Source organism: Anser anser, assembly GCF_964211835.1.
Source record: "Anser anser genome assembly, chromosome: 4".
Lineage (NCBI taxonomy): Eukaryota > Metazoa > Chordata > Aves > Anseriformes > Anatidae > Anser > Anser anser.
In genome coordinates this window covers 20378199-20404307 of record NC_139724.1, presented here as the reverse complement: position 1 = coordinate 20404307, position 26109 = coordinate 20378199, and the positions used below count along the sequence as shown (strand labels likewise).

General features: G+C 36.6%; 1 protein-coding gene across 1 annotated transcript in view; it reads left to right on the top strand.

The window, feature by feature from the left end:
* LOC310899682 (coagulation factor XI-like) overlaps window positions 1-25819 on the top strand; it is a 36555-nt gene extending 10736 nt beyond the window's left edge. The window contains exons 9-25 of the mRNA XM_083836408.1: window positions 283-417; window positions 620-799; window positions 10247-10292; window positions 10827-10885; window positions 12934-13096; window positions 13801-13907; window positions 14855-15014; window positions 15585-15694; window positions 18181-18340; window positions 18917-19026; window positions 19115-19274; window positions 19403-19518; window positions 19878-20052; window positions 21899-22074; window positions 22369-22464; window positions 23774-23913; window positions 25470-25819. Of these exons, the coding sequence (XP_083692534.1) occupies window positions 283-417; window positions 620-799; window positions 10247-10292; window positions 10827-10885; window positions 12934-13096; window positions 13801-13907; window positions 14855-15014; window positions 15585-15694; window positions 18181-18340; window positions 18917-19026; window positions 19115-19274; window positions 19403-19518; window positions 19878-20052; window positions 21899-22074; window positions 22369-22464; window positions 23774-23913; window positions 25470-25625 (2249 nt within the window). The 3' untranslated portion in view covers window positions 25626-25819. The remainder of the gene's footprint in view (window positions 1-282; window positions 418-619; window positions 800-10246; window positions 10293-10826; window positions 10886-12933; window positions 13097-13800; window positions 13908-14854; window positions 15015-15584; window positions 15695-18180; window positions 18341-18916; window positions 19027-19114; window positions 19275-19402; window positions 19519-19877; window positions 20053-21898; window positions 22075-22368; window positions 22465-23773; window positions 23914-25469) is intronic.
* Window positions 25820-26109: the final 290 nt, after the last annotated feature.

The following is a 26109-nucleotide window of genomic DNA, read 5'->3' as shown; positions in this document are numbered from 1 at the left end:
ACATTATAAGCCTAGAGGTAGAAGGGGATGTAGGAACAGACCTTGTGGTCATGCTGAAGCTTTCAGTTGTTAGGGGTGATGGGGAGAGGTACTGGAAGGGTGTGTAGGAGACTACAGCCAACCTTACATCCTTGTGACAAAGCATGTATTCAATATCTGTGTAACACAGTGTGTGGTCTTGGTGCATGATGGTCCCAACTCCTGGAGGGAGTCAAGATGTGTTTGTTTAAACAAAAATGAGGTGTGTCCATCATGTTCACCCCCCTATCCGTGTTTGGCCAGGCAACACGGAGCGTCCTGTTACAGTGGATGATTTGAAGAAGCTTCGATACCTTGAGTGTGTTGTGAAAGAAGCCCTGCGACTCTTCCCTTCAGTTCCCATGTTTGCCCGTTCCTTGGCAGAGGATTGCTATATTAGTAAGTGGGATCCTGTTCTGCTGGTGCTTGCCGCTTCCATTCCTGCCAGCATCTCAGTGGAGGTGTTTTCCAAGTAAAGAGCAGGGCTTTCTTTTTTGTATATTTTACTGTGAGTCTGTCTATAGGAAGTCAATTTTTTTGCTGTTAAGTTGCCCAGCTGTGTTTTTGTTATTTTTTTCCTCCTTTCCCTGTTTTCTTTCAGGAGGATATAAGATACCAAAAGGCACAAATGTCGTTGTCATAACTTATGTGCTGCACAGAGATCCTGATATCTTCCCTGAGCCAGAGGAATTCAGACCTGAGCGCTTCTTCCCTGAAAATAGTAAGGGAAGACACCCATATGCTTACGTGCCCTTCTCAGCTGGTCCCAGGAACTGTATTGGTACGTAACTGAAGCTTTCATGATGTACCAGTGCTGCTTTTGGTGTGGTGACCATAGCAGCAATAAGAGTATCAGAAACTGGAGTCTTGACACACCTTTTGATGGCACCCCAGACTTCTGGGTGCTGTCTCTCCTGTCAGGCTCGAGCTGCAACATTTTGTTTCTTCCCAAGGGTTTCCTTTCTTCCCAAGGCCCAGTGCATGTCAACCTGGTGTTTCCTCCTTGTTGCCTGTGCTGCATGGCAGCATGTGAATGGGCTCCTGTGTCAGGGCAGGATTGCTTACAGACCTCTGATCTGTGTTCTGTGGGACACTGTGGAGTGAGAGAAGGCAAACGTCCTGCACTTGCTTTGCTCTGGAAATGTGTCATCTGTCTATCTGATCATCTCAGCTGGGTGTCCCAAACATGCAGTCTGCAAAGGATGTATTCTTTCTCTTTTTCTGACACCATTGTTGCTTTGGTGTTTTTGCTGTCTTCCCAGAACTTCTTAGTTCTTCAGGTACCACTGAGACACCTGGTATTTGTCAGTGCACAGAACAGAGGCACCATTGTTTATATTATAGAACATGTGGAAAGGCTGTTCCCTGCACTGATCTTAAGTGGAGAAAGTGAACATTCAACAATTGTCATGGCGTTTGCAAGAATGGGAAATACATGTTCTGTTTTCATTTTATTTTTGGAGTTTGTCTCAATGGGAATAGATGATCTTCCTAGAAGAACAGTGGACCAGGTCCTCACATGCTCCAAAGAGGAAATCTGATTTAGTATTATGTGACTAGCTAGTTCCTAGATATACAGGAGTGTGTACAGCAGGAGAGTGCATGGTAGGTGGTTTATTAATATCATTGCAGAAGTTCAGCACAGAGTACATGTGTATAGACATCCATCTGTACAGATTGTACAAAGAAGAGCACAGAAAATATTTAGAGCACTGGGGTTTTGTGTCCTGTTGCTATTTTCAATTTAGTTTGAGTGAACTGCTTGGACTGTGATGCTTAGTTGGGTTTCCCTCTTACTTCTCTGTTCTCCCCTTTCCTTCTCCACCTTTCTATAAAATCTAAATTGAATTTTGGCTTCTATGCTAGCAAATCATCAGTGTGTGTGATGCACAGTGTTTGAAAGTCTGTCTCTGGTTCTGTTGCACTTTTATCTCCTTTTCTCCTCTTTGCATATGTGGAACAGTGGGATTTATCTCTTCCTGCTGTCTTTGTGTTGCATCTTCTGCTGCCCTCGTCTGTCGTCCGTTCTTCCCTGCCTAGTCCGCCCAAGACACATGACAAGGCTGTGTTTTGTATTAAGGCCATGTAAACTGTTGAATATCTCCCCTTCGATGTTTGAGTACTGTGTACTATGGGAAGAAAAATGTGCTATAGGTTGGCCCAGGAAGGCCAGATGCATCATGCAAAGAAAAGTGCTAGTTTCTTTAGTATCCACCATATATGACCTCGATTTTTGGCCCACTCAATTCTGTTCCCAAGGCAGGCACATGGTCCTTGCTGCCCTGTGTTCCTGGGGGGTATCACCATGAACACACAAGTGCAACAGCTGTTGCTGCAACGTGACAATAACACCTTTTTTGCTGCACTGTAATCCATAGGTCAGCGCTTTGCACAAATGGAAGAGAAAACTCTTCTAGCCCTCATCCTGCGGCGCTTTTGGGTGGAATCCTGTCAAAAGCAAGAAGAGCTTGGTCTGGCAGGAGACCTAATTCTTCGTCCAAATAATGGCATCTGGGTTAAGCTGAAGAGGAGGCCAAACACCATACCAGAATGAAAGGAAATTCAACATTTCATTTTTCCCAAAGCTTTCAAGCTAATTTGGCTGAGATATGTTTTAAAATCAGATGATCTGGTAGCAGTCCAGCAATTGTTGGAGTTAAAGTTTTTACTGGTTGTTTAATCAAAGAAGATGTTGCAACATCCATAAATTGTTCTACTTTTCTAGTACATGAGAGCTTCTTGTTCATCTTTGAAGTGCAAGTCCTTCAACATCAAATCTTAGTGCCTTATCTACTCACATGAAGCTGTTCTATTGCAACAGTGTAAAAACTCTGAAATGATGGTACTGACAACAGTATTATTTCTGATGGAGATAGATGATTTTATTTCATAGCATCCATGAAATAACTGATGGTCTCAAAGCTTCGTATATTTTTAAGGTTTATTTGTCTTCAAAAGGTACAAGCGAACATGTCTTCCATTGGCACAACTTTTTTTCTGTTTTGATGATGACTACATCTATGAAGACAAAGCAAAAATCTCTCATAATTTTTACTCCTCCTTTGTAAGCATTTACATTAGTTCTTAAGTGGCAAGTACTCTGAAATATTTTTTAGCAAATTATACGGTATATATCAACCTGTATAAATCGCACCATGAATGAGATAGTGTGCAATTTACACACAGGATTTCATAATGACAGAAACAATGTATTACAGGTTTGGAGAATAAACTTCTACTGTGCCTCAGAATGAAATGAAATCGTATCTGTAAAAATTAAATGTCTGGTAAATTACTGATGAATAATTATATAATGATTTATCAGTCCCCTGTGGGGTGATGCATCATTGAGATTTTACCATGTTAGTCAAAGCTCAAAGAAGGAGCCAGTCTGTTCGTGCCTTCTGGGGTCATAAAATCAACATGAAGAATTTCTTGCTAACCAATGTTAAAAAGGAATTACAGTAATGGAATGAAGTGCCTGCGGAAATTTCTGAGTGTTCTTTAAAGACTCTCAGAAACAAAAAGCAGTCAAGCAGCTCTCAGAGGTGTTAACGATGACAGAAGAGCCTAGAACCTCTATAGAGAGCAGAGCAGCAAGTATATTCAGTTATGTAGCTGGAAAATTTCTCAAGCATTTTTGTTAACAACTTCTACAACAATCTCAGTGATTTTCATAGAAATTCTATTTTTTTCTTTTTCTTTTTTTTCTTTTTTTTCTTTTTTTTTTTTCTTTTTCTTTTATCTACCTGAATATGTTTGAGGAACTCAGAGAGAATTGTCTAGCCTGAAGGAATCCGTTTGATCCTTCTTTCCTTCAAGATCAAGGGAAATGTATGATTTGTTGACTCATTCAATGGTATTACAGTTTCATAACCATCCTCAACTTGGAATTCATAGTTGTATCCAGAGGTGTCCCTCAGAGATTCAAGGAACTTAAATTTCTTCCTTTCCTTCTTCCACAAGACATTATTGACAAATAATTTATTGTAGTTGCTACCTTTCTTTTACCATAAAGAAAATGTAAGTCATGTAAGAATAATAACATGGTTACATTTTCAGCCTTCATTTTCAAAGACAGGTTTCACTGCTAGATAATAACAAGAATTTAAATTTACCAGGCTGATTGTAAGAACTGTTTTCTTTATAATGAGATAACTTTCAGAGACTGTCTTCTTACATTAATACACATAAAACAAATGAGACCTCATGTTTTCTAATGAGACTCTAATTTAAGGAATTATTTAACACTTTTCGATACTTGGCAACATGAGCTTTGCAGGTATACAAGATTTGCATCATTTGCTCAGGACATTCAATATATAGCTGAAAATGAGAGAGGTACTTCGTTTTTTGTCAAACCATTTCCTTAACTGAGGACTTTCAAGACGAATAAAAATAATATTATTTCCTTTTCTTCTGTGAGATCTATTTTGTAGATGCAGTCTTTAAAAATTATCAAACTGTAACAATTGTCTCAATAAGGAAATAATAGTTGTGACATCTATCTACAACAAACATTACTTTTGCTTGTACTTTATTTTTGTTTCATACTTTTCTGATATAAGGGGATCTCAGATAAACTGTAATTTCTCTATAGCCTCTGATGGGAACAAGAAAAATAATTGAGATAAAAAATGAATAAAACAGTAGTGAAGAACTCTTTATCTGAAGTGCACAAGTTCAAATTCTGGTGCAAGGTTACCACAGAGGAAAATCAATACTTAACAATGCACATACATTCTTTGTCAAGATGAACACTAATGTAATTCTGTATTCTTTGTATTCAGAGCCACTCTGAAAAGGCAGTGACCTCTCATCTTTTGTTGTGGAAACTGATTCTGAAGCAAGCTGAGACTCTTAAGGAAATAAACATTGACAAAATCAATGCTGAAAGGACAGGAACTTTCTACTGGCAGGGTAGATGTTGGATACTCGGCAGTGGAGTGTGTGCTCTTTTCAACCTGAGTCATGTGGTATATAGTTGTTGGTTATGGCTATTCTTTAAAACAAACAATCAAAAACCCCAAACCAAACAACAATAACAACAAAACCCTTTAAGACTTAGGAATGCAATGCAGCTATGCCAGGCTTCCTGATAAAGTAAATGAACAATAAAATATTGACATTTACGTAGATGTATGTGATTTTTTTCTGATGGCTAGGTATCTGCTGATGCTTAGATCTGAAGGTAGTGGCTGAATTCTAAACCCCAATGTTACTCCTGAGTAATGGTTCGTAAAGTTTAGCATCACTGAGGTTAATGACGGGATGGTGCTGCCTCCATTTCTGAAGTATAACTGCCTTGCTGTTAGAAGCCTTGACTCATACAAAAAGCTCTTTCATCTGTTGACAGAAAGGGCCTAACTTTGTGCTGGGATGACTGAAAAAGAGTGTGTGTGTATGTTCCTGGGTCATCATCTGTAGCTGTTATGAAGAAAACTGACGACAAACCCTCTGTGTGACTTAGGTAGTGCTGCTTCTAAGTTCCTCCAAGGCTGTCTCAGAGGCACTGGGGGTTTCCAACCTTGACACAAACTGCTTTTTGGGCTCCTGACAATTAGATATTTGGGACACATACAGGAGGGGAACTAGTGGTGGCTATCTAGACACTTTCCTGAATTTAATCGTCATGTAGCAAAGGACAAACACCCATGTATATAAGAAGTTAGTACCCTTCTGCATGCAGATCCTCTTGCCTTATGTGATTTAACATGGCATCTCATTGATGCTTCTGCCAGCAGGTAAAAGACTCAAAGAGCCTTGGGAGACTCCTACAGTATTTTCCTTTCTAAAAGCAGTATTGATGCCACTCCTTCACAAACCTCCCAACATAATACCTGAGTATATAGGTAGGTATATTTGGAAGATGATCTTGGTTTGCATGGATTAAAAGCTAAATTAACCCACTTTTCTAACAAAATTTTAGATTCTTCTAAAATGGAGTTTTCTGCAAAGTATAACTCCATCTTCTAGATGAATGGTTTTTTCTGATCCATGCCTGGAGTGTAGCAAAGTGTTCATTGGAAATGCAGAGTATTTTGAGAGAAGAGAGGTAATCAGTTATTCAGTAAAAAAAAAAAAAATGTATGCCCAAACCTGTAGACCTCATCCCAGGCTAGTAGTTTAGGGAAACACATAATTTGCTCAAGAGTTACTGTTTGATGATTGTCATTGGCCAAGATTTACAGGGCCTGGTCAAGTCACTGGGACCCTTCAGTAGGTGAAATGGTGTCCCTTTCTTCTCTAATGCCTAACACTGTCCAGCATATGTTTTTTTAGCAGCAAGAGGCAAGGAGTTGGGCAGTTATGTATTTTTCTATTTATAAGAAAAAATCAAATTTATTTATAGGAAAAAAAGAAACAAAAAGCATTTTGCAAAACAAACCTGGTAGTGTTTTGTTATTTAGTATTCGTTGCTGTCTTCTGTTTTTTTCTATGACCCTTATTTTAATCTGCATTGATTTCTTTTTTTGACATCTGATGTGCAATTATTTCTAGGCTGTATTTCTAGGAAGACTATTGTTGACATGTAATCTCAGAATATGGAACTACCATGCTGCTTTTATTTTGAGATAAATTGCAGTCCAATACTTTCCATAAATGGAAGATTAAGTTTTTCTAGCCATTGTTTTGCAGCCCTTTTGTATGGAATCAAGCCAAACATGAGAAGACTTTGGCCTAGTAAGAAAGCTGGTTCTTCACTCAGATAATGTCTTTTGGACACAGATGAAAATGCTCCAGATTTTTTCATTGTAAAAAGGAAAGTTTGAGTTTGTAGAACCTGTTTTAACAGCACTTGGTATTACACTCTGGCCTGTTTTGTATATGTAATTATAACTCACAGAGTTAAAGATACAGAGAGAGTATTTCAGAATTTTCAGTTGTGTTTTTCTGCTGCAGCATTCAGAACCATATTCGTGATACTGATGTAGCACCCTTATTCAGCTGGGAGGATGTCCACAAAGCCATACAGAAATGTGACCTTGCACTGTTACTGTTTTGCTGGTTTCTTCCTTCATTTCCTCTGAGATGCTCTTGTTCCAGGTCATGACTCGGGGGTGTCTTATCACAGAGGCTAGATACTCACAGATCTCTGAAGTATTTCCTCTCCCATGTTGAAGCTGCTTTTTGAATAGGATTGCTGTAAGAAATGTGAGCTTTTGTTTTGGCAGGCAGAATTAGACCTAAGTCAGACTAAGAGCAGTATGCAGTTATTAATTTCCAGAGATGCACAACTTAACAATTTCTGACACCCAGCAGAAGTGAATTTTCCTGCCACTATTGCTAATGAACAAGATTTTGCATAAATCATGGTTGGAATCAGAAGAAAAAAATATCAAATTAGTAGGCAATTGCACAACAAGGGAGATTTCATTTTAACGAACTTGCTGCCAGTTTAGGCTGAAGCAGCGTTTCTTTAGTACCAAGTCATAATGAGACAGGAGAGTCAAAACAGACACAAGCACTCCATTTTGTTTCAGATGATTCATCTGAAATTTGCACTTGTATCGTCGAAAATGTTTCAATTTTATCAAAATATTTTGATGAGCTCTTCTTTTAAACCCTGTCATCTGAATTGCTAACTCTTAATTACAATAGCCTGGTTAGTTACCAGAATATTATTGGTGGATAAATGAGCACAATGAGGGAATTCAGGCAGCTCTAATATTACAGGAATCCTTTACAAGCCTAAGGAGTATGAGATGTTTTTAGAATTGCACTTTGAATTTCTACCTCCTTTCTTAACATAAGACATGAAATCTCTTTGGATTTCAGAGAAGCTCCATAATCTGGTACCAGCTAAGAATTTGTCTCAGCATATTTCATAATTTGTCCTGTTATAAACATGCCCTATAATGTAACGAACAAAAATTCATTCAGGAACAAGCAGTTCGTAGCACATTGTTTTCTCTGTACAGAGGTACAACTCTGCTGATTTGAGTAACAGTGCCCCAAAGTAAATTAGGCAACGTTGGTCACATGAGTAGGAATAGGTCCCCTGAAAGAAAATGTTTTTATTTTCCAAAGTGAATGTGCTCGTTGTGATTCTCTTCAAATAGCCTTGTTGCCTCAGTTTTTAGTTTTACCATCACATCCAATTGATGCACACATAGATGTACTTAAAATGGTATATGCTTTTGGAAGGAATGTGATAAATAAATTTGAGAAGTGCTGCTTTAAGAGAGTCTTTTTTTTTTTTTTTTTTTTCCCTCACTAGTTTGCTTATGAAACAACCAAGATTCCTTCTCCTTAGACAAATTTCTAAAATACAGATAATGGATTATGGAAACAAAATCTTACAGAAGCTTCTGATGAGTTTATTTGATTGCATATTGATATTGTATGACGAGAAGCAAGGTCTTGGTGAAATTTGTTATCAATCTTCCCTGTTTTTTCTGCCCATTTGAACTATATGACTTATTTTTCCAAAAGTATTTGGGTTTTCTTTTTCTTCTTCTCTCTCTCTCTCTCTATCTTTCAATGAACTGGTAATGAACTGAAATAACACTGCACAATATCTGAGTTGGAAAACCCAGCTGAGAAATGAAATGAAGAAATTAAAAGCCCTTGAAGAGAAGTTTTAAAACCTTTGTGCCACCAAGTTAAATGCACCCAAATAACCACAAAATGTTGATAGAATACTAATGTAGGTTGAGTAACACAAAAGCTTGTTTTGGCTGTAAATATTCAGATACATGATATTGTTTGTGATTTCATTCAGGAATATGAGAATTCTGTAGCTGAAAGGTGATAATTTTTCCAGAAGTGTAAGGGATTATCATCCTTTTTGAGCTGAGGAAAGAGAAACTAATTAGATAGAGAGCTGGTGGTGGTATTTGCTGGGGACAGTGCAGCGTCCTTTCCCAAAACTGTTATCCCACAGTACCTCTGCACCCTGTGGCCAAATCTGTGGAAAATCTGTTCTGAGCTGAAGAATGTCAGAGCTGTTCAGGCATCGTAGTCTCAAAACACCTCATCTTGCAGGAATAAACTATCAGTGTGTTTTGCCGTAAAGCCTTCCAGCACTCTCCCTTGTCATTGTGGCACACTTAAAACAGTAAATAGCACTTTAAAATGCGGGCTGTTGTGTTTGAGCCCTCTTCTGCAAGCATATGATGGCAAAGGGAGCTGATACATGGGAGGGTACAAAGGCTCTTTGGGACAGTTCTTCCACTGTAAGCAGGAGGACTTGGAAGCCTCACTGATACATCAGTCATAAGAAAATCATTTCAACCATCAGCATGCTCAAAACGATCACAGTTGGCTGAAATGTTTTGATCTGGACTCTTTTTGACTCGAACATATTTATCTGTCTTGCTAGCATATTCAGTCTAAAAGAAAAGAGGAAAAACATGGAAAAGGTTTTCCCTTTGGCAATTTCACTTTGAAATGATACATGTATTTTATTTATTTTTTAATTTGAAATTTATTTCCCTTTGTCACACAAGTTAAAAAGAATGCTGGAAATCAAAACCAGTGGTTTAGATCAGCTTTAAATTGAGTTTGACTTCTTGTTGGTGGACTTACATTTCATACCTATGCAAGCAGTGTTTTTTGTTTTTTTTTTTTCTGGCTTCTGGCAAACTGAAGATATTGTGAGCTGCATCTAACAACAAAAGAGAAAAGGAGTGTAGCAAAGGCCACAGTAAAACTATCTGGAAGATGCATACAGAATAATTTCTGCAGAGGAATAAGAACATGAAATGATGTTAGGGAAAACAGCACAGAATACATAGCTAAAGGATATGCTGTTTGCCAAGGGAATGCCTGATGAAAATGGTATAGTAGTAAGAAAACACAGATGATGAGTCTCCCCTTGGTTTCATTAGTTTCCTAATGGTGTCATTTACACGGACCTGAGATGCCATTCGTACTGATCTCACACCAATATTCCCTGTTAGCTCAGGATTTACTCTTGAGATTAATACTGATATAAGCATGAATCTCATTTCCTTTTTTTATGTTGGTTCTTGTGGTAATAGCAGAGGCTGGCTGTTCCAAACCTTTTATTTTAAAATGTCATCAAGAGGCAAAGGCTTAGATGGTGTTAACCCTGCACTTTGATTTCAGTGCAGTGCTGTTATACGCACTCTGAAAATGCAGCCCAAGGTCAGTAACAATATTGACAGAATGAGCACCCATTCAAAGTTCAACATTAAAGAGAAGTTAGTATTGCAGGCACAGTAATATTTAACACAAACTGTTTTTTTTTTTTTTTCCCCAGCGGAACATAAACCTTATCCGTTCATCCAGACCTACCGTATATTCAGGTATGTAACACCTGCAATTGATATTCATTGAAAGGTTTCCGTAACAACAATGCAGTGTATATTGATCTATTTGTGGATTATGTTGTGTGGCTGATTTGAGTCTTTCTCAGTTTATGTTTAGCATGTAAAAAAAAGAATATAGAAATAAATTTAAAATTCCTATAACATGTGCCAGAAGTGGTGAGTGTGAGTCATTTGTTTATTGCATTGATAATAATATCCATTTAACTACCAGGACAGAGTCAGGATTAATGATATTCTGATGGAATATTGCTCTCGGTCTAAGTAAGAATAAATATGCTGATGTGAAACAAAGCAGAAATTCTCCAAGCACTTATAAGCTTTAGTGTTTCTTGCAACCATAAGTAAAGGACTAAACCTTTGTTGCTCTTGTGTGACTGCATTTATGCTGTAACTGCATATAATTTTGAATCAATAGCATAAGATTACACATGATATGCATTGGGGTACTTTATAAAGCTAAATATGTGCCATCTATTAAAAATATCCTAAGAATAATTTTGTGTTTTTTAGGATGATTTGGATTTATCAGACTTTTTATTTCATTTTCTTACTTGCTTCAGTTTACGGTGGTAAGTCAATATATAATTCCTAAGACAGGTACACAGAGTAATGTAGCTCATCTGGAAGGGGAGATTAAAAAGAGTAATATTCAAATGGCCTAAACATTTTTATGCAGAGTGAGTAGAGCTACAGAGCAACATGATTTTGGTGGGAGGACACACAGTCCTAAGTGCAGCCTGGTCCTGAGAGAGTGGGGTTGCACTCAATTAATTTTTGGGTAACTCACAGAGGATGGAAGTTTCTAATTAATTTTTCCATCCCTGTGATAGGGATTGAAGTTTCTAATGGGCTTTACTGACATTTTTCTTCCAACCCCCCCAATGATTTCACCTTGTCCAGTGCACCTGGGACCATACTACAGGCAGTTTTCTGTCAGACCATGGCTGTATCCAGCTCTTCTCTGTGAAACCAATACGATCTTCAGAAAGTGCTGTGCACCCAACAGCAAAGCTAACAACATGGGCAGCCAATTAGGAAGGGAGCTGCTTCCTCCCTGCACAAATTAGTGCCCTGTAAAGCTGGCAGTGATTTGTGTTGGTGCTGGGGTGCATGACGACTCTGTGTGTTTTTCAATGTGTTAATGATTTACTTTGGTTAGCAAAAGTCAAACTACAAAAATTGCTTTGCACTTCCCTGAAGTTCCCTGTGCTGATAAATTATAACTAAGGCCTAACACAGATTTACATTCAGTAATGCACTAGCTGTTTTCTCAGAGGACAATGAGGTAATGCAGCTTTTTAGCAAAATCTCTTTGACAAATGTACTATTATTTCAGAAATATTTTACCCGGATTAAAATCTCAGTAGAACTGAAATCTTGGAACATTTCTGAGGCTCAGGAAATAAATATCTTTATTAAACTAAGGTATTCAGAGCTGGTATAGTTTTATGTAGTATTAAAAGTCAAACATAATATTAAATTCCATGATTTATTTTTTTTTAATTTTTTTATTTTATTTTTTAGGGCGTACTAGTTTACATTAATAGTTGGTAAATAAGAGCCAAAATGTCTGATACAACAGATAATTGCAATAGTCTTTTCATTTTACTTCATAAATAATTTAAAGTTATCTGAGTAATAGAAAATGCTTTTCTGTTAGTGGCAAAGTTGGGCAAAGAAATTCTATAATAATAATAATAATAAATACCAGTTTTTAAAGAGAATAATAAATACCAGTTTTTAAATAAAGGTCATGGAAAGATCTACACCAGAAAATTCTGGATATTTATTTATTTATTTTTTATTCTGGATATTTTAACAAGGAGATCTGACAAATTCCTTAATTTGGAAAGATGGGAAGGGGTTGCCACTTAGGTACTTTCATTCCAGTCACATGGCTGTGCAGCGTGAGTGGATTTCATTAGAGAATTCAATATGGGATTGATGAATTCCTGAAGATCTGAGGTGGTAATCCAGTTTATTTGTATTCTAGGAGATTCTTGAGATATTGCTCCTGGATCACTACTTTTGTTGTTGTTGTTAAGAAGCAAGTCAGATTGGGTTTGAGGCAGATTGTAAGGAAGCTGGAAGTATCTAAAACACTGTGAGCCATTGAAGATAAACACAGTGGCACTGACTGTGAATCTGGCCTCAGAGCATCATTCAGCAATAGGACAATCTTCACATACAAGTTTCTAACTCTCTTTGGGCTCTGTACATCCTCCTGGTTTTCCTTTTAATGGTTCTTTATACTGAACTCCCTTGGAAGATGCTTCTACTGCTCCTGAGATCTGCCATGAGTGGCACTTACCTCATGGCCTCATGGCTGACCCTGCTGCTAGGGCTTCTGTCACTGCTCAAGCTGCCCTGCTCCAGCCTTGGGTGTGGGGTAAGAGAGAGGACAGAGAGACCCCAGAGAGTTTTATTTCTACCAGGCTGGAGAGCAAGGATGAGACTCTCAGAGGAATGGTTCTACTCGCCCCCCTTGCCCTCTTCTCCTGCCAAAGGAGTCAAAAGCATGGTCAATGTCAAGAAGGGGCAGTGGCTTCACCCTCTCCTGATTAAATGTCCATACTCCTATCTCTAATAATTTACATGTTTTGTTATTCTATATCAGAATGTGTGACTCAGATCTATGAAAATACATACTTCCAAGGAGGAGACCTCTCCACAGTTTTCACACCAAGTGCCAATTACTGTCAAATAGTGTGTACTTACCATCCTACCTGTCTGCTCTTCACATACTTGCCAGTGACATGGACTAAAGATCCTGCAAAGAGGTAAAATGCTCATATTCTTGTGGATTTTGCTGGTGTCCTGTGACAATGTTAGACGCTCAGTAACATTTTGACAGAACACAGGCATGCAGAGAAGGCTACAAGGTTGCCACGGAAGACAATACCATGCATCTTTAAAAATTATAATCTAGAAGAGTATTTGCTGAACTTTGAAAGATTAAATTTGACAACAGCTAATCTTTCACACTCACATACCAGTCCTTCCAAGGAAATAGCACCAGCAGTGCACTCCTTCCTCTGTGCCACTTATTTATTGCTGAGGGACAATATGACCAATTTTATGTCTCCAGTGATCCCCTCTATTGTACCCCTCTCCCCCATCCATTCTCTTTAGAATATTTTTCTCTTGATTTAGTGTCAATACCCTGAGATGAGGCTGCCTTCCCTCTCTGTGCCCAGTGTGTTTCTTTCCTCGTAACCCAGTTACAAGTGGTGGAACAGGGCTGTGCTTCTTGCTTGTAGGAGACCTTTTGGAGCTTCCATATATACCACATATTTTCATCTGCCACCAAGCATGACAGTGCCAACAGAGCAGCTGCAGTTCTACCCTGTCTTTCTCTAAATTGCATTTATTGTCTTCATTTTCATGTTGAGGAACAATGTTCAACCTGCATTTCACCTGAGAAACTTTTAGGAAGGACTGTGTTATACTGCAAAACTGTGAATTGCTGCATTTTAAAACACAGGTTTTCCTGCTACTTAAAAGACAGTGATACTGAAATGTTGCCAAAAGCGGATATGGAAGGAGCTGTTTCTGGACATTCTTTAAAACAATGTAACATCAAAATTAGTGGTAAGATATAGCTATTCACATGTATGAATTTTATCATGTAGCAGATATGTTAGAAATTTAGCATTTTGAAAACAGGAACTGAGTTAGGAAGCAACCAAGCAGTGACTGCTATGTCTTTTGCTTTGTCTCTTTCATACATGACTTAAAAATCTTCCACTGTTTTCAGCTATGCACTGCTAAGGCTCCACAGAAAGGGGGAGCGGGAGCTCCTGCTGTCATGGTTTCATTTCCTAGAGGCAGATATATGACTGATACCTCCAGTCGTAAAGATTAATTTAAAGAGCTAAATGGGTCCTACTTGATGCAAGTTCGCCATTGCAGCTTATTGATAGGTCAGTTGTGTTTGCTTCTGACTGGAACGTGCCTTTCAGAGCATTCAGGACTTTTAAAAGCCCTTTCGTGCCCCATCCTGTTTAAAAACCCCACTAGGGTATGCCTTACTCATGTGTTCTGTGAAAAGACCCTACTGACCCAGCGGTGAAACCTGCATCCTGTGGGGGCAAAAGCTATGTCAAACTCCATGGTCAAAATTAGTGTAAATTGAATCTTTTGGCTCAAATGGGAGATGGCTGTTGCTTATGAGGATATATTTGAAGTTTTGAACTGCCATATAAATTTGGAAATAGAAAAGTATGTGTTTTAGTATTAATCCTGAGTTCTTGCATGATTAACTTCATCATGATCTTGGTGTAGGTAGAGGCGGTGTCAAAGTCTGTCAGTTTTTCCTCTGCCATGTGGTGCTCTGTTATGCCTACACTTCTGATTTTGTTACTAGAAGCATATATGAAGTGTGATGTAGCTGAAGTGAGCACAGGAAGTGACATTAGGATTACAAGGTCTTTGCCATATGAACTGCTATCTTTTGGGCAGTTTGGAAAAAAAAAAAAGAAAAAAAGAGAGAGAGTAGAAGAATGCTTTCAGAACTTTGTCTCTTTCTTTTTCCACAGCTTGCAGCCCAGATGTCCACATAGGTCTGGATATGGAAGGGGAAAATTATGATGTTACTGTGGCTGAGAGCTATCAACAGTGTCAAAAAAGATGCACCAATGATGACCACTGTCATTTTTTTACATATGCCTCAAAAATATTTCACAATGCAAGCTTTCGGTAAATACAGGTTTGATCCCTTTTCTTGGCCAGTGCTGTGCTTTAGTCAACAAAATGTCAACAACAATATCAGAGCAATCTAGGGTGAATTTATTCAAGGAAATATATTTTTTTTCTTTGACTGCTAATCCTTGTAATGTTTAATCAAACTTACAGGTAGGAAAATATCTGCAGTAAGTTAGCTTTCATCTGTCCATTGATGAGAAAGACAAACTTGATTATCATAGCACTGAAAAAAAGTAAATCCCTGGAGATATTCAAATATGAACTATATTAGTAGGCGTGCAGCATTATTACTCAGTTAAATCTTGCTCTGCTTACTGCTTACTGAAAATAGCATCATCAGTGCAACCAGAGACATTCATTTGTACTTGGACTATTTTTGAGCTGTTAGCCTGCTCAGTTTTACAAGTTAAACATTGTTCAGTTGGATCTGTTCCTCATTTGAAGGTTTTTATGGATACTGGAGGTTGCTCTGGCCCATGGTAGGAATTATGGAACCAGAAGATTGATGTAGACTAAGGAAGATGATCTGTTGTCTTACTTCTTTCTTTATTCTTTATCACTCAGTGAAAAATGCTTCTTGAAACATACCAGGTTAGGAACTCCAACCAGCATAAGGGTGCTTGATGAGGTTGTGTCTGGATTCTCCTTAAAGCCATGTCAGCTTTCTGAAATAGGTAACTAAAAATCTCTATTGATTCAGTTTAGATTCAAGTGTTATGGATAATGAGGTGCAGTCTATCTCTGATATGATCAACGTTTCATTTCATAAAAGAATTACAATATTAACTTATTCTTGGAGTTACAGTTAGTACTCTCAGGCAAAAAAGAGTTTTTAAAAAATTATTTTTATTTCCATTTTATTATTATGCATTGCAAAAACAGTTGTCTGCTTTGGAGATTGAAGAATTCTTTCACTAGATTAGCCTGATGAAACTGCATTTTATCTTTGCATCATAGATACAAAAATGAAAGATAAAATCCCATCAAAGTCAAGAACAAGAGGAATATAAATCCTTCTAAATTCTGTTGGTATACCATATATGTGCTTAGAATTTTCTAATGAAGACTTGCAGTTTTCTCATACAACTGCCTAATATGAAGGAACACTGTGTTCTGCAGGTGGTTTTGATAAAAGCACTGTTTGTGCTACTTCTTGTAATCATTACTCAGGCAAAACTCTTAGGAGTACAAGATCAGACTGTATGAATTATATCTTCTTATTCTTAATCAAAACATCTTTGGTTCATTTTGTTCGTTTTAATTCTACCTCCACCTTATCCTACTGTCTGGTATTTTCCCTTCTGAACAATGATGACATTATACTTCCATGTAGCCTTATTTTAGTTCACAGTTAATGTAGTTTTCCCATACAAATCACTTTTTGTATTTCCTAGACTTGCTGAATCTTTCTTTCTATATCAACATGTTTTATTCAGACTCTTTCAGTCCTACTGGAGGAATAATCTTTGGAAATTATTGAAAAAGTAGTTGATTCAGATCTTAAGAATGAGTGCACTTACAGAAAAATGAAGTGTGAAGAATATAAAAGGAAGAAAAAGGTTTGTAAAGAGAAGAAAATTTGGCTATTCTCTCTCTCTCTCTCTAAGAAAGGATGGAAGGAAGATTATTTTACAAATTGCTCCATTAAGAGAAACTAGGGAGATAGATTCATTGTTAGGAGAAAAATCACAGTACTCTGGAGGGTCCTGCTGATAGACTTTGAGAAGAATCAGAGGACTGTAGCATATGGACAAACAATATGATATTAAGATAAAGTCAACAGACACTTGAGACTTCATCAAGAATATTTATGGTTTATGACAGTAGTGACATGACATTAATGATCTATCATAAATGAAATTAGAATTTCTGAATGCATGTGAAGTTCAGCCTCGTTTCTACCTGTCTTTTCTTGCTTTTTCTGTCTTGCAAGAAAGGCAAGAGGAAGGGAGAGAGAAGAAATAAATCATGAGATCATAGAAGCCTAGACAGTACTGTTGGATAACAAGGTCATCTAAAGAGGTCATTTGTCCTAATCCAAGACAGATCAATTCTACCTGTTCAGATAGAGGTTTGTCAAATATATTTGTAAATTTCAGTGTCATCTTCTGTCTTGTGTTGTAAATATCTGAAATGGATTTACTTGAATATTTGTTCTACCTTTTCATTACTATTTAGGCTGACTAATCCTACATTGTTTATGTTCCAGCTTCATCATTTTAAATACAGATGCTGTACTTTCCCTTTCAAAGCGTTGGGAATCACAGCTATCCTCTGTGAATACCAAAAACTAAATTCTACCAAGAAACTTTGAGATTCCTTCAATCAGATTCTAAGAACACTGAAATCATCATTATTGTGGGATTTCTCTATTTCCTGTTCTACCATGTCCTCTTCCCTCTGTTCAGTAATGCTAATGTTGTTGACCATCTAACTGCAGTTTGTTTCCATGAAGAGAGAGGCAGTTCTTAAGCTTTTCTTGTGTCTTCTGTCATTAACTTTACTTCTTCCCTGAGCAGAACCCCAGCTCCTTTCCTAATGCTAATTGTTTGGAACTGAATAAATATTTTTCTTTTGAGAATTTGTTCCTTGCTGCTTGGCCTTTCATCTTGTGCCTTTGCCTTTCTGATTTTGTCCTTATGCACTCATGCTATTACTTGTCCATAGTAATTTGTCTTACATTCTGCTTTTTGCAAAGTGCCTTCTTTGAGGCCATTGAAGGTTCATGGGTTTGTGTCCCTAAAATCCATATTTCTACTTTGAATATCATTTCTTCAAAAAGTTATTTGCTCTCCTGAACTCTATTTAGTTTTTAACAGGGGGTCTTACCTACTAATTATCAGAATTTATTAACCCTTATTTTCTACTCCCTTTTTTTTTTGTGTTGTTGTTGTTGTTTTGTGTGTTTCTATTGTGTAATTAATGTCCTGTATTTTTTATGTAAATTTTTTTTTTTTAAACTTATCAAAGATCAGGAGTCACATTAAGATCTGCCTCTCGCTTTTACTGTTTTTTTTTTTTCTTTTTCACTTCTTTTCATTTTATCAGTCACAAAGGAGGGAAACTGTGAATAAAAATACAAATGAATGATCTGTAAACCTTAATATTCTGATGACAGAAAATCATTGGAATTTTGATACTCTGTTCTTCTTTTGTACAGATTGTAAAATGGACCTTTTTGAACATCAAGAATTTTCAGGAATGAATGTTACAAGTTTTTTTACTCCCGATACCTCCGTCTGCCAGACTATTTGTACTTATTTTCCAAACTGCCTGTTCTTTACATTTTTCACCAAGGAATGGCAAATAGCATCCCAAAGGTGAATATGAGAACTTTTAATTCTCTAAGTAAATATTAAAAACAACCACCACCACAACAACAAAAAAACAAGAACAAAACCATGAAAAAAACAACAACCCTCACCCTTTTATAACCAACATTTTATTGTATTTATGGAAATTCTTGTTAAGGGGTTACTTTCAGTAAAACACAGCTTTTTTATGTGTTGTATTCATACATTTATAGTTTCCTGTCAGCATTTCATCTGTTCTCCAGTGTGACCGGGGATCTTGTACTATAGCTGCATATCTGGGATTGCTTTAATGACTTAAAGCTGAGTTTTACGAAATTGTAAAGAGGCATCTGGTTTTTCAGTATTAAGTCATTTACTTGAAAAGATGATGGATGAAATTAACAGTTTTGAAAGTGTTTCTTTTTACAGATTGAAATTCCTACTTTCGTATCCAGTAGTGAGAGGAATTAAAAAACTACAGTCAACAGAAATCAGAGGTGGAAAGCACATTTAAGAAAGAACCATCCCTTACCTCAACCTAAAATATCAATTTTAGGATGTGAGAACAGATTCAGCTATTTTAATTTTTTTTTTTCATTTCAGAAATCTTTGCCTTCTGATGACCTCAACAAGTGGAACACCAGAGGCACTTACGTTACGAGAAAATGCAATATCGGGCTTTGGTCTCCTAAATTGCAGAAGATACTTTCCTGGTAAATAATAAATTGCATTAAGAGTATGAATTTTGAATTAATGAAATTAATAGACCTACTGATGTTTGGAACACACTCATTTTTACAGCCTGCAATTCTCGCACTTATGTGCATATGAATTTTCTGGGAGATGAACTCAATGTCACTTATACAAAAGGACACAAAGCCTGTCAGCAGGTTTGCACAGACATGATCCGCTGCCAATTTTTTACCTACTTTCCCCTCAAAGATTCATGCAATGAGGAAAGGTAAGATACATTTAAAAAAATGTTTAAAGATTTCTGAAAGAATCCTTCCACAAACTTAGGGAAGGGATATAATGTGTGTGTTCTGTGCAAGAGGTACAAACTGAATCTTTGCATTAATTTATTGTCAGAAAGTGCGAGTGTCATCTAAGAATGTCCTCACATGGATCTCCAGTGGAAATACAACACGGGCCAGGAAGGATCTCTGGATACTCACTAAGATTATGTAAAAAAAAGGCCAGTACTGGTAAGTAAAGCTCTCATTTAAGAGAGACATTGTTTAACTGATTTTTGTGCAGAAAGCCTAAGCCTCCATATTTTATTTTTCTTTCTGAAAATTGGTTGAATTGAAACGTTAATGAGACACCTCATGAAGTTAAAGAGCGTTCTGAAAAAGTTAATTATGCCCAGCCTGCACACTGTAAACACAGACAGTGGCATTGTGAACTTGGTTAAATTGGACTTTATGATCAAAAATTGTAAAGGGATTAGAATGTCTTATGTATCACCTTCGCAGATCAGTCCCTATTCGCAGGTCAGCAATAGTCTCATCTTCATGGGCAAGTGAAAATTATCCTTAAGGACAGTTTCCAATTATTTCTGTAGTATGCATGCAGCATTCTGCAAGAACTATTAGGATAGTTGGAGGGACAGACGCTTCCCCTGGTGAATGGCCGTGGCAAGTAAGCTTGCATGTGAAATTGTTTCGTCGGAGACATCACTGTGGGGGCTCTATCATCAGTAACCAGTGGATTCTTACAGCTGCTCACTGTTTCATGAGGTGAGTCCTAAATGTAAATTTGAAAATGAAAATTTCATCCAGAATGTGAGATAAATTGAGATCCACCTTTCAGAAAAATAAATCTGTATGACAAAAATGACTAGAATAGAATAAAGTATTTTGATGTAACCAAAATATGAACTTTTAAGGTAAACAATTCATATTCCTAACATAATTGGTACACCACACTTCACCCTTCATAACATAGTATTGTGCTACTAATGCTAAATTGTTTTAATGCATCTAGGAGATGGAGTTCTAAACAGACACCAGATACCTACAGTAGCATAGACATTTTCATGCTTTATAAACTTTTTCTTACTGTAATATCATATCACCAAGGAAAATCTGTTGTTAAGTATTCCATTTCACATACTTGAAATAATTATCTCAGAGATTTCTCTGTGGCACATAGGGAATAGTACCAATCTGATACCTTCAGCAGCAGGGTGCTCAGCAAAGACCAGGACACACGTTAACCTCTAGGGGTCCACTTATGTTGCTTCTAGTACAAGTGCTACCTTTCTCTGAAGCATCCAAATACTAATTGTGCTGGTTTTGGTTAATTTTCTCTTTTCTATTTTTATCAATCAGTTAATCAACACTCTGATTTTAGTAGAGATTTCACCTGTAAGGAAAATATTTAGAGCATTGAATACTTAGAGGATAAAGGCTAATTTGCACAGACACATATAGTATGTGTTGTTCGTGACCACAAAATTGCCATCACATTTGGGTCATGAAACCACTTGTGTTGTGAAGAGCTGATTTAATCACTGTTTCCCTTGTTAGATGTTCACCACCTGTAAAGCAGGTTGTCCTGTCATTTACAGAGTGAAAGTTGTAAGGCTGGCTGTATATTGATTCTGTGTGATGGGAAAAAAGGCACAGGTAACAGATAAAATGCTTCAAATAAGAGAGTAATGTTGCCAACATTTGGCTTCCGGTGAAAAACCTTATAAAAGTGGTTAAGTGGCCTAAAGACTCTGAAAAACCCTGTATGTAGAATATCATTCTCTACCTGCTATCGAATGTTGTAGAAGCTACGAGTACTACAAAAGGCAAGGGGAAAAGTTACATTTTAAAATTAAAAATATGGACTGTGTTCATTAGAAACTATTAAAGCCAACTGATATTTAAGAATAAATACATGAAATCTTCAAAAATTTTGAAAAATTCATTTAAGACAGGTTTTTCATTTTCTTCAAAGCATGTACCAAAATTTTTATGTTGCCTTAATGAGAGAATATCACAATGAAATATCCCTTAAATGTACTCAAAGTAAAGTTGAAGTCATAAAGATTAACTGGAACTTTTCATATAGGTCTATGGTATTACATTTTCTAATCTCTATTTACATTCATTGCAGTGTCTGACTAGACTCTACTTGAATTTGTATTTACAATTCTATTTTGGTTACTACAAAAGCTGTTGTACTGGAATGAATGGAAAGAATCTCATTTTCTTCTTCAGGGCTTGCATTAGGCCCTTGAAGGTAAAAATAATAAGAGGAGAAGAAAAGAGAAAATGAAAGAAAGCAAAAGGGGAAGGAGTGTGAAAAAGAATCAGGACACTGAGATTCCGAACATAAAAGAGAGGGGAGACTGATGTTGGGATGAAAATATAACTAGAAAGTGGAACAAAAGCAATGAGAAGTGGAAGGAATGGAAGTGGAAGACAAACCTCTTTTTTAGGTTAGAGAGTGTGAAAATTCAAACGGGAAAAGTGACCTCAGTGCTGTTCACTTTATACTTGGGAGGGACAGAGGATGTTGGCACCTGCACACAAACTCTGAATAAGTGTAAATCTTTGTGCCACAGACTGACTGTTTGCCTTTTTTCCTTAGTCGTCAGAATCCCAACATTTGGCGTGTTTATGCTGGTATTTTAAAACAATCAGAAATAAAAGAAGATACACCTTTCTTCAAAGTGGAAGAGATTATTATTCACCCTCAGTATACATATGCACAGACTGGATATGACATTGCTTTACTAAAACTTGACAAGCCTATGAATTTTACTGGTATGTAGAGTATTTCAGAGGTATTCTGAAAATGTGCAGGATGATATAGGCTGGTTTTGGTGTGGCAGTTCATGAAAACTGGGATTGTTTCCCTTAATATGCAATTACTGGGTTTCATTCTGTTGGAGTTGAAAAGAAAATGTGTGGCTTTTATTCACATGACTGGGGAGATATCTACTATAAGGTACAAAGCATAACATGTAGGTTATCTTCATAGGCTATGTAGATACCTATAAAACCTTAATATTGTAGCTGTCTCTACTAGCCAAACTAATATTTTAAATTATATTTTAGATCTTCAACTACCTATTTGCCTGCCATCGAAAGAGGAAGCTAACATGCTTTATACTGACTGTTGGGTAATTGGATGGGGTTACAGAAAGGAAAGAGGTACAGATAAATATTTAAAGTGTGCTCTTTTATTTGAAAAATTCATTGTGTTTAAACAAACAAACAAACAAACAAAACCACACCTCCCAAAATACGCTCTTGAGTCTTGAAACCAGGAATTGTGATCACAAGCTACACAAAGAACATGCATTTGCTCACGGCTTTGTTTATATGAATCCATAACAGTCATCAGAGTCAACGAACATGAATATAACTACTCCTATAGTTTGATTCTCTACATTGTGTTCTCAGGCTTTCCTGTGGTAGATAGATGAGCACTGCAAGTTAGCTAGTTTTGCATCACCTTTTATGCTTACAAAGATACTTCAAGTTATGAGGTGAGATAGAGATAATAGTATAAAATAATAATATAGATAATTCACATACTGAGATATAGATAATAGATTTAATGGTGAACTGTGGGATCTTGAATTACAGTCTGCACATAACTCATGCTTGTATTTGATGTGACTTTATTCGTATGACTTCACTTCAACAATCAGAGATAGAAGTATGTTACTTTTATGATTCTGAAGGTTGTTTATGGACAATGACAATGACCTTTGTGTTTTGATAGTATTTGATAGTAGATATGGTTGAATACTCTGACCTTACCTGGAGGTTGGCCAAATAGCTGTTAGTTATCAAAGTCTGTTATTACATATATAGATAAACCTACTTAAACTGAGTTCCCTCTTTTCCACGCCTTCCTGTTTGAGTGTTAGATTTCAATGTGAAATTGTAAAAAAAAATTGGCAGATATTGTCTGGGCTAATTTCTTCTGTTAATTTGTAAAAAAAGGCTGCTCTCAAATACTTTTATTTGCTCTACATGGAAATTCCTTCATCCTGTAGACTCCTAGGATATGGAGCAGCACAGATTTGGAAATTGGGAGGTATTACAATCTTATTGTATTGCAACCCGATTGTTATACATTACTAAGAAATAATTATCAATAGTACAAAGCAATGTCTTTAATAGGAATACAGGCTCCAAGACTCAAAGTTCTGAAAAAGATACAGGGATTCACAGCAAATCACACAAGACTTTTGAGCCTTTCCTGGTCGTAAGTCATACTCAGGTAACATGGTGTTTTAAAAACATTCCAAAAACAAAAACAGACAGTCAACATTGTTTACTAACACACACACAAAAAAAGGGAAAACATCATCATGACTGCCTAATTGCACACTAAAAACAATTGACCTCTGACTTTGCAATGTCACTGTATGGAGATTTCTAGAGTTTAATTTTAACTTTTACTTTGCTAGAACTGGACACTTGTCTGATCATGCCACCTATTGCACAGGTCTTGTAGAAGATATTCTTCAGAAAGTTACTGTTCCCCTAATGTCAAAAGAGGAATGCCAGGCAAGATACCGGAAGCGCAGAATAGATGACAATGTGATCTGTGCTGGCTATGATGAAGGTGGAAGGGATGCTTGCAAGGTAATGGAAAGAAGTCATATATAGTCATGTATTCCAAACATATGTTCAAGTATATAATTGAATACCATAATAACATGTTTAATTTTCATAACAAAAATATATTTATAAATAGAGCTGTTTAACATATCACTTTCGCTTGCTGAAAGCACTGATAATCAAGTTACGTGGAGAATGCTTCTTATGTGACATCGAAATCCTCAGGGATAGACTTTATGTGGCTCCAGATAAAAAAACTCTGAGTGTACATGTATATATAGAGAAAGCACTCCTTCTCTAGTGTCTCCTACAAAGAGCACTCCTTCTCTAGTGTCTCCTACAAAGGGAACAAAGTTAACTTCCCACTTTGTGTTTCAAGTTAAGTATTGAGGCAAAATTCATTAGTTTTCTAAGAATTATATCACTTTTCCTTGAAAAATAATAATGGTGAAGAGCAAATAAAGGAGAGAATAAAGTACAAATTCTCACTCTCATCCAATTAGGGAACAAAACAGTATTCCTTTAAAATGTGGGAAATCCATAGAGAGCAAGTATAATATTTCAAAACATTTCTCCAGTAACATAGATTTCCTATGTGATGTTTTTATTTCTTGATATGAAGCTTATTTTAAAGCATCCACTATCCATAATAATCCAGAAAGGAGGGTGCTGGAAAAGGGGAATGGAAGGCTAAAGACAGCTTGAACAGACTGGTCTGTTCATTATAAGAATTGAAAATGTCACAGCAGTGTGAGGTCAGTGAGCCAAATTCTCTGCTTGAGAGTAAACTCATGCAATTCTATTAACTTAAATATTTTGAGTTAATTATGATAAAAATAAATTTTGTCTGACTAGTAGGGTATATTTTCAATTTAAGCATTTAACAGTTGTGTTCTATATTTATGCACTGTTGTTATTATCAGTATTGAGTATTCAGGAATAATAATTCTTGAGCTGGGAAGTAATTCTTCCTTAATGACAATTAATCTTTCTTTATCTGATACAGCATAACAGAACACGGAGGTGATGTTATAAGAAAATAACATGCTTGTTGTCCCAACAGTTCATAACAGCTATACTAAAGAATCCAGTGTTCAGAAAGATCAATTTGAAATAGGAAAAGAAAACAAATATGTTTTATCCCAGGGAGGACAGAATCAGTCAAACAAGATAACACGTACAGAACTGAGATTTACATACCAAAAACAAAGTTATAAGAAAAAGCATTGGCAAATTTACTATTTTTCTCATTTGTTGATGTAGTCTTTGTTGGGTGTTAAATCAGTGAATGTAGATAAATCAAAAACAAACAAACAAACAAAACCGCAACAGTTTTGAACCTTAAAGGAAAGTGGAAATAATTTGCAATGATTGGAACATATTTAGAAGTAATTTTACTAGATAAACAGAAAAACGTCAACACTCTCTGAAGCAGCTGTAAGTGAAAGTAATTGAACTCTAGGCAGTTATGCTGGTGTTAACACTGAATGATACTGATTTTTATCAAGGCTTTCTTTGAGAGAGAAGTACTGATGAGAGCTGTACCTTGTGTACTCTTGTCTTTTTCTCCTGTGACACAGGGAGACTCGGGAGGACCACTGTCATGCAAGCATGAGGAGGTGTGGTATCTCGTGGGCATCACCAGCTGGGGTGAAGGGTGCGCTCGTCCCAGGCAACCGGGTGTCTATACAAAAGTTGTTGACTATTTAGACTGGATTCTAGAAAAAACTACATAGTGTGAGTGTAATCTACTGGCTCGAAGTGATGTCATGGAATAACAACTCCAGGACCAACGTGATGACGTGTATTAACGTTTTTTAAATGGTGTTTCCTGTTAGCTTGAAACATAAAAGACTTGATTAAAGAAGTAGAAAAGCAAGAATAAAGGAACTTTACAGTTACTAAATAAAAAACAGTAGTAAAAAAAAAATTTTGGTCATTGATTTGGCTGAAAAAAAAGAATAGACCTGAACCATTAATTTCTTTTGTCCTTGATAGCACATAATATTCTGTGGGACTTGTTCAGTGAGGCCAGGGTTTTACAGTTTAATTCAGTGATGGCAGGAACTTCTGCTCTTATGCAAAAATAACTTACATTAAAGTTGATTAAGATAAATTATTAAAAGGCAAGGAAAATCTGACCTGGCATTACTAGTCAAAAGGTTCAGTGATAACTGAAGAAACTCCCTTAGTAACAGAATAATTTTCTTTGTTTCACCT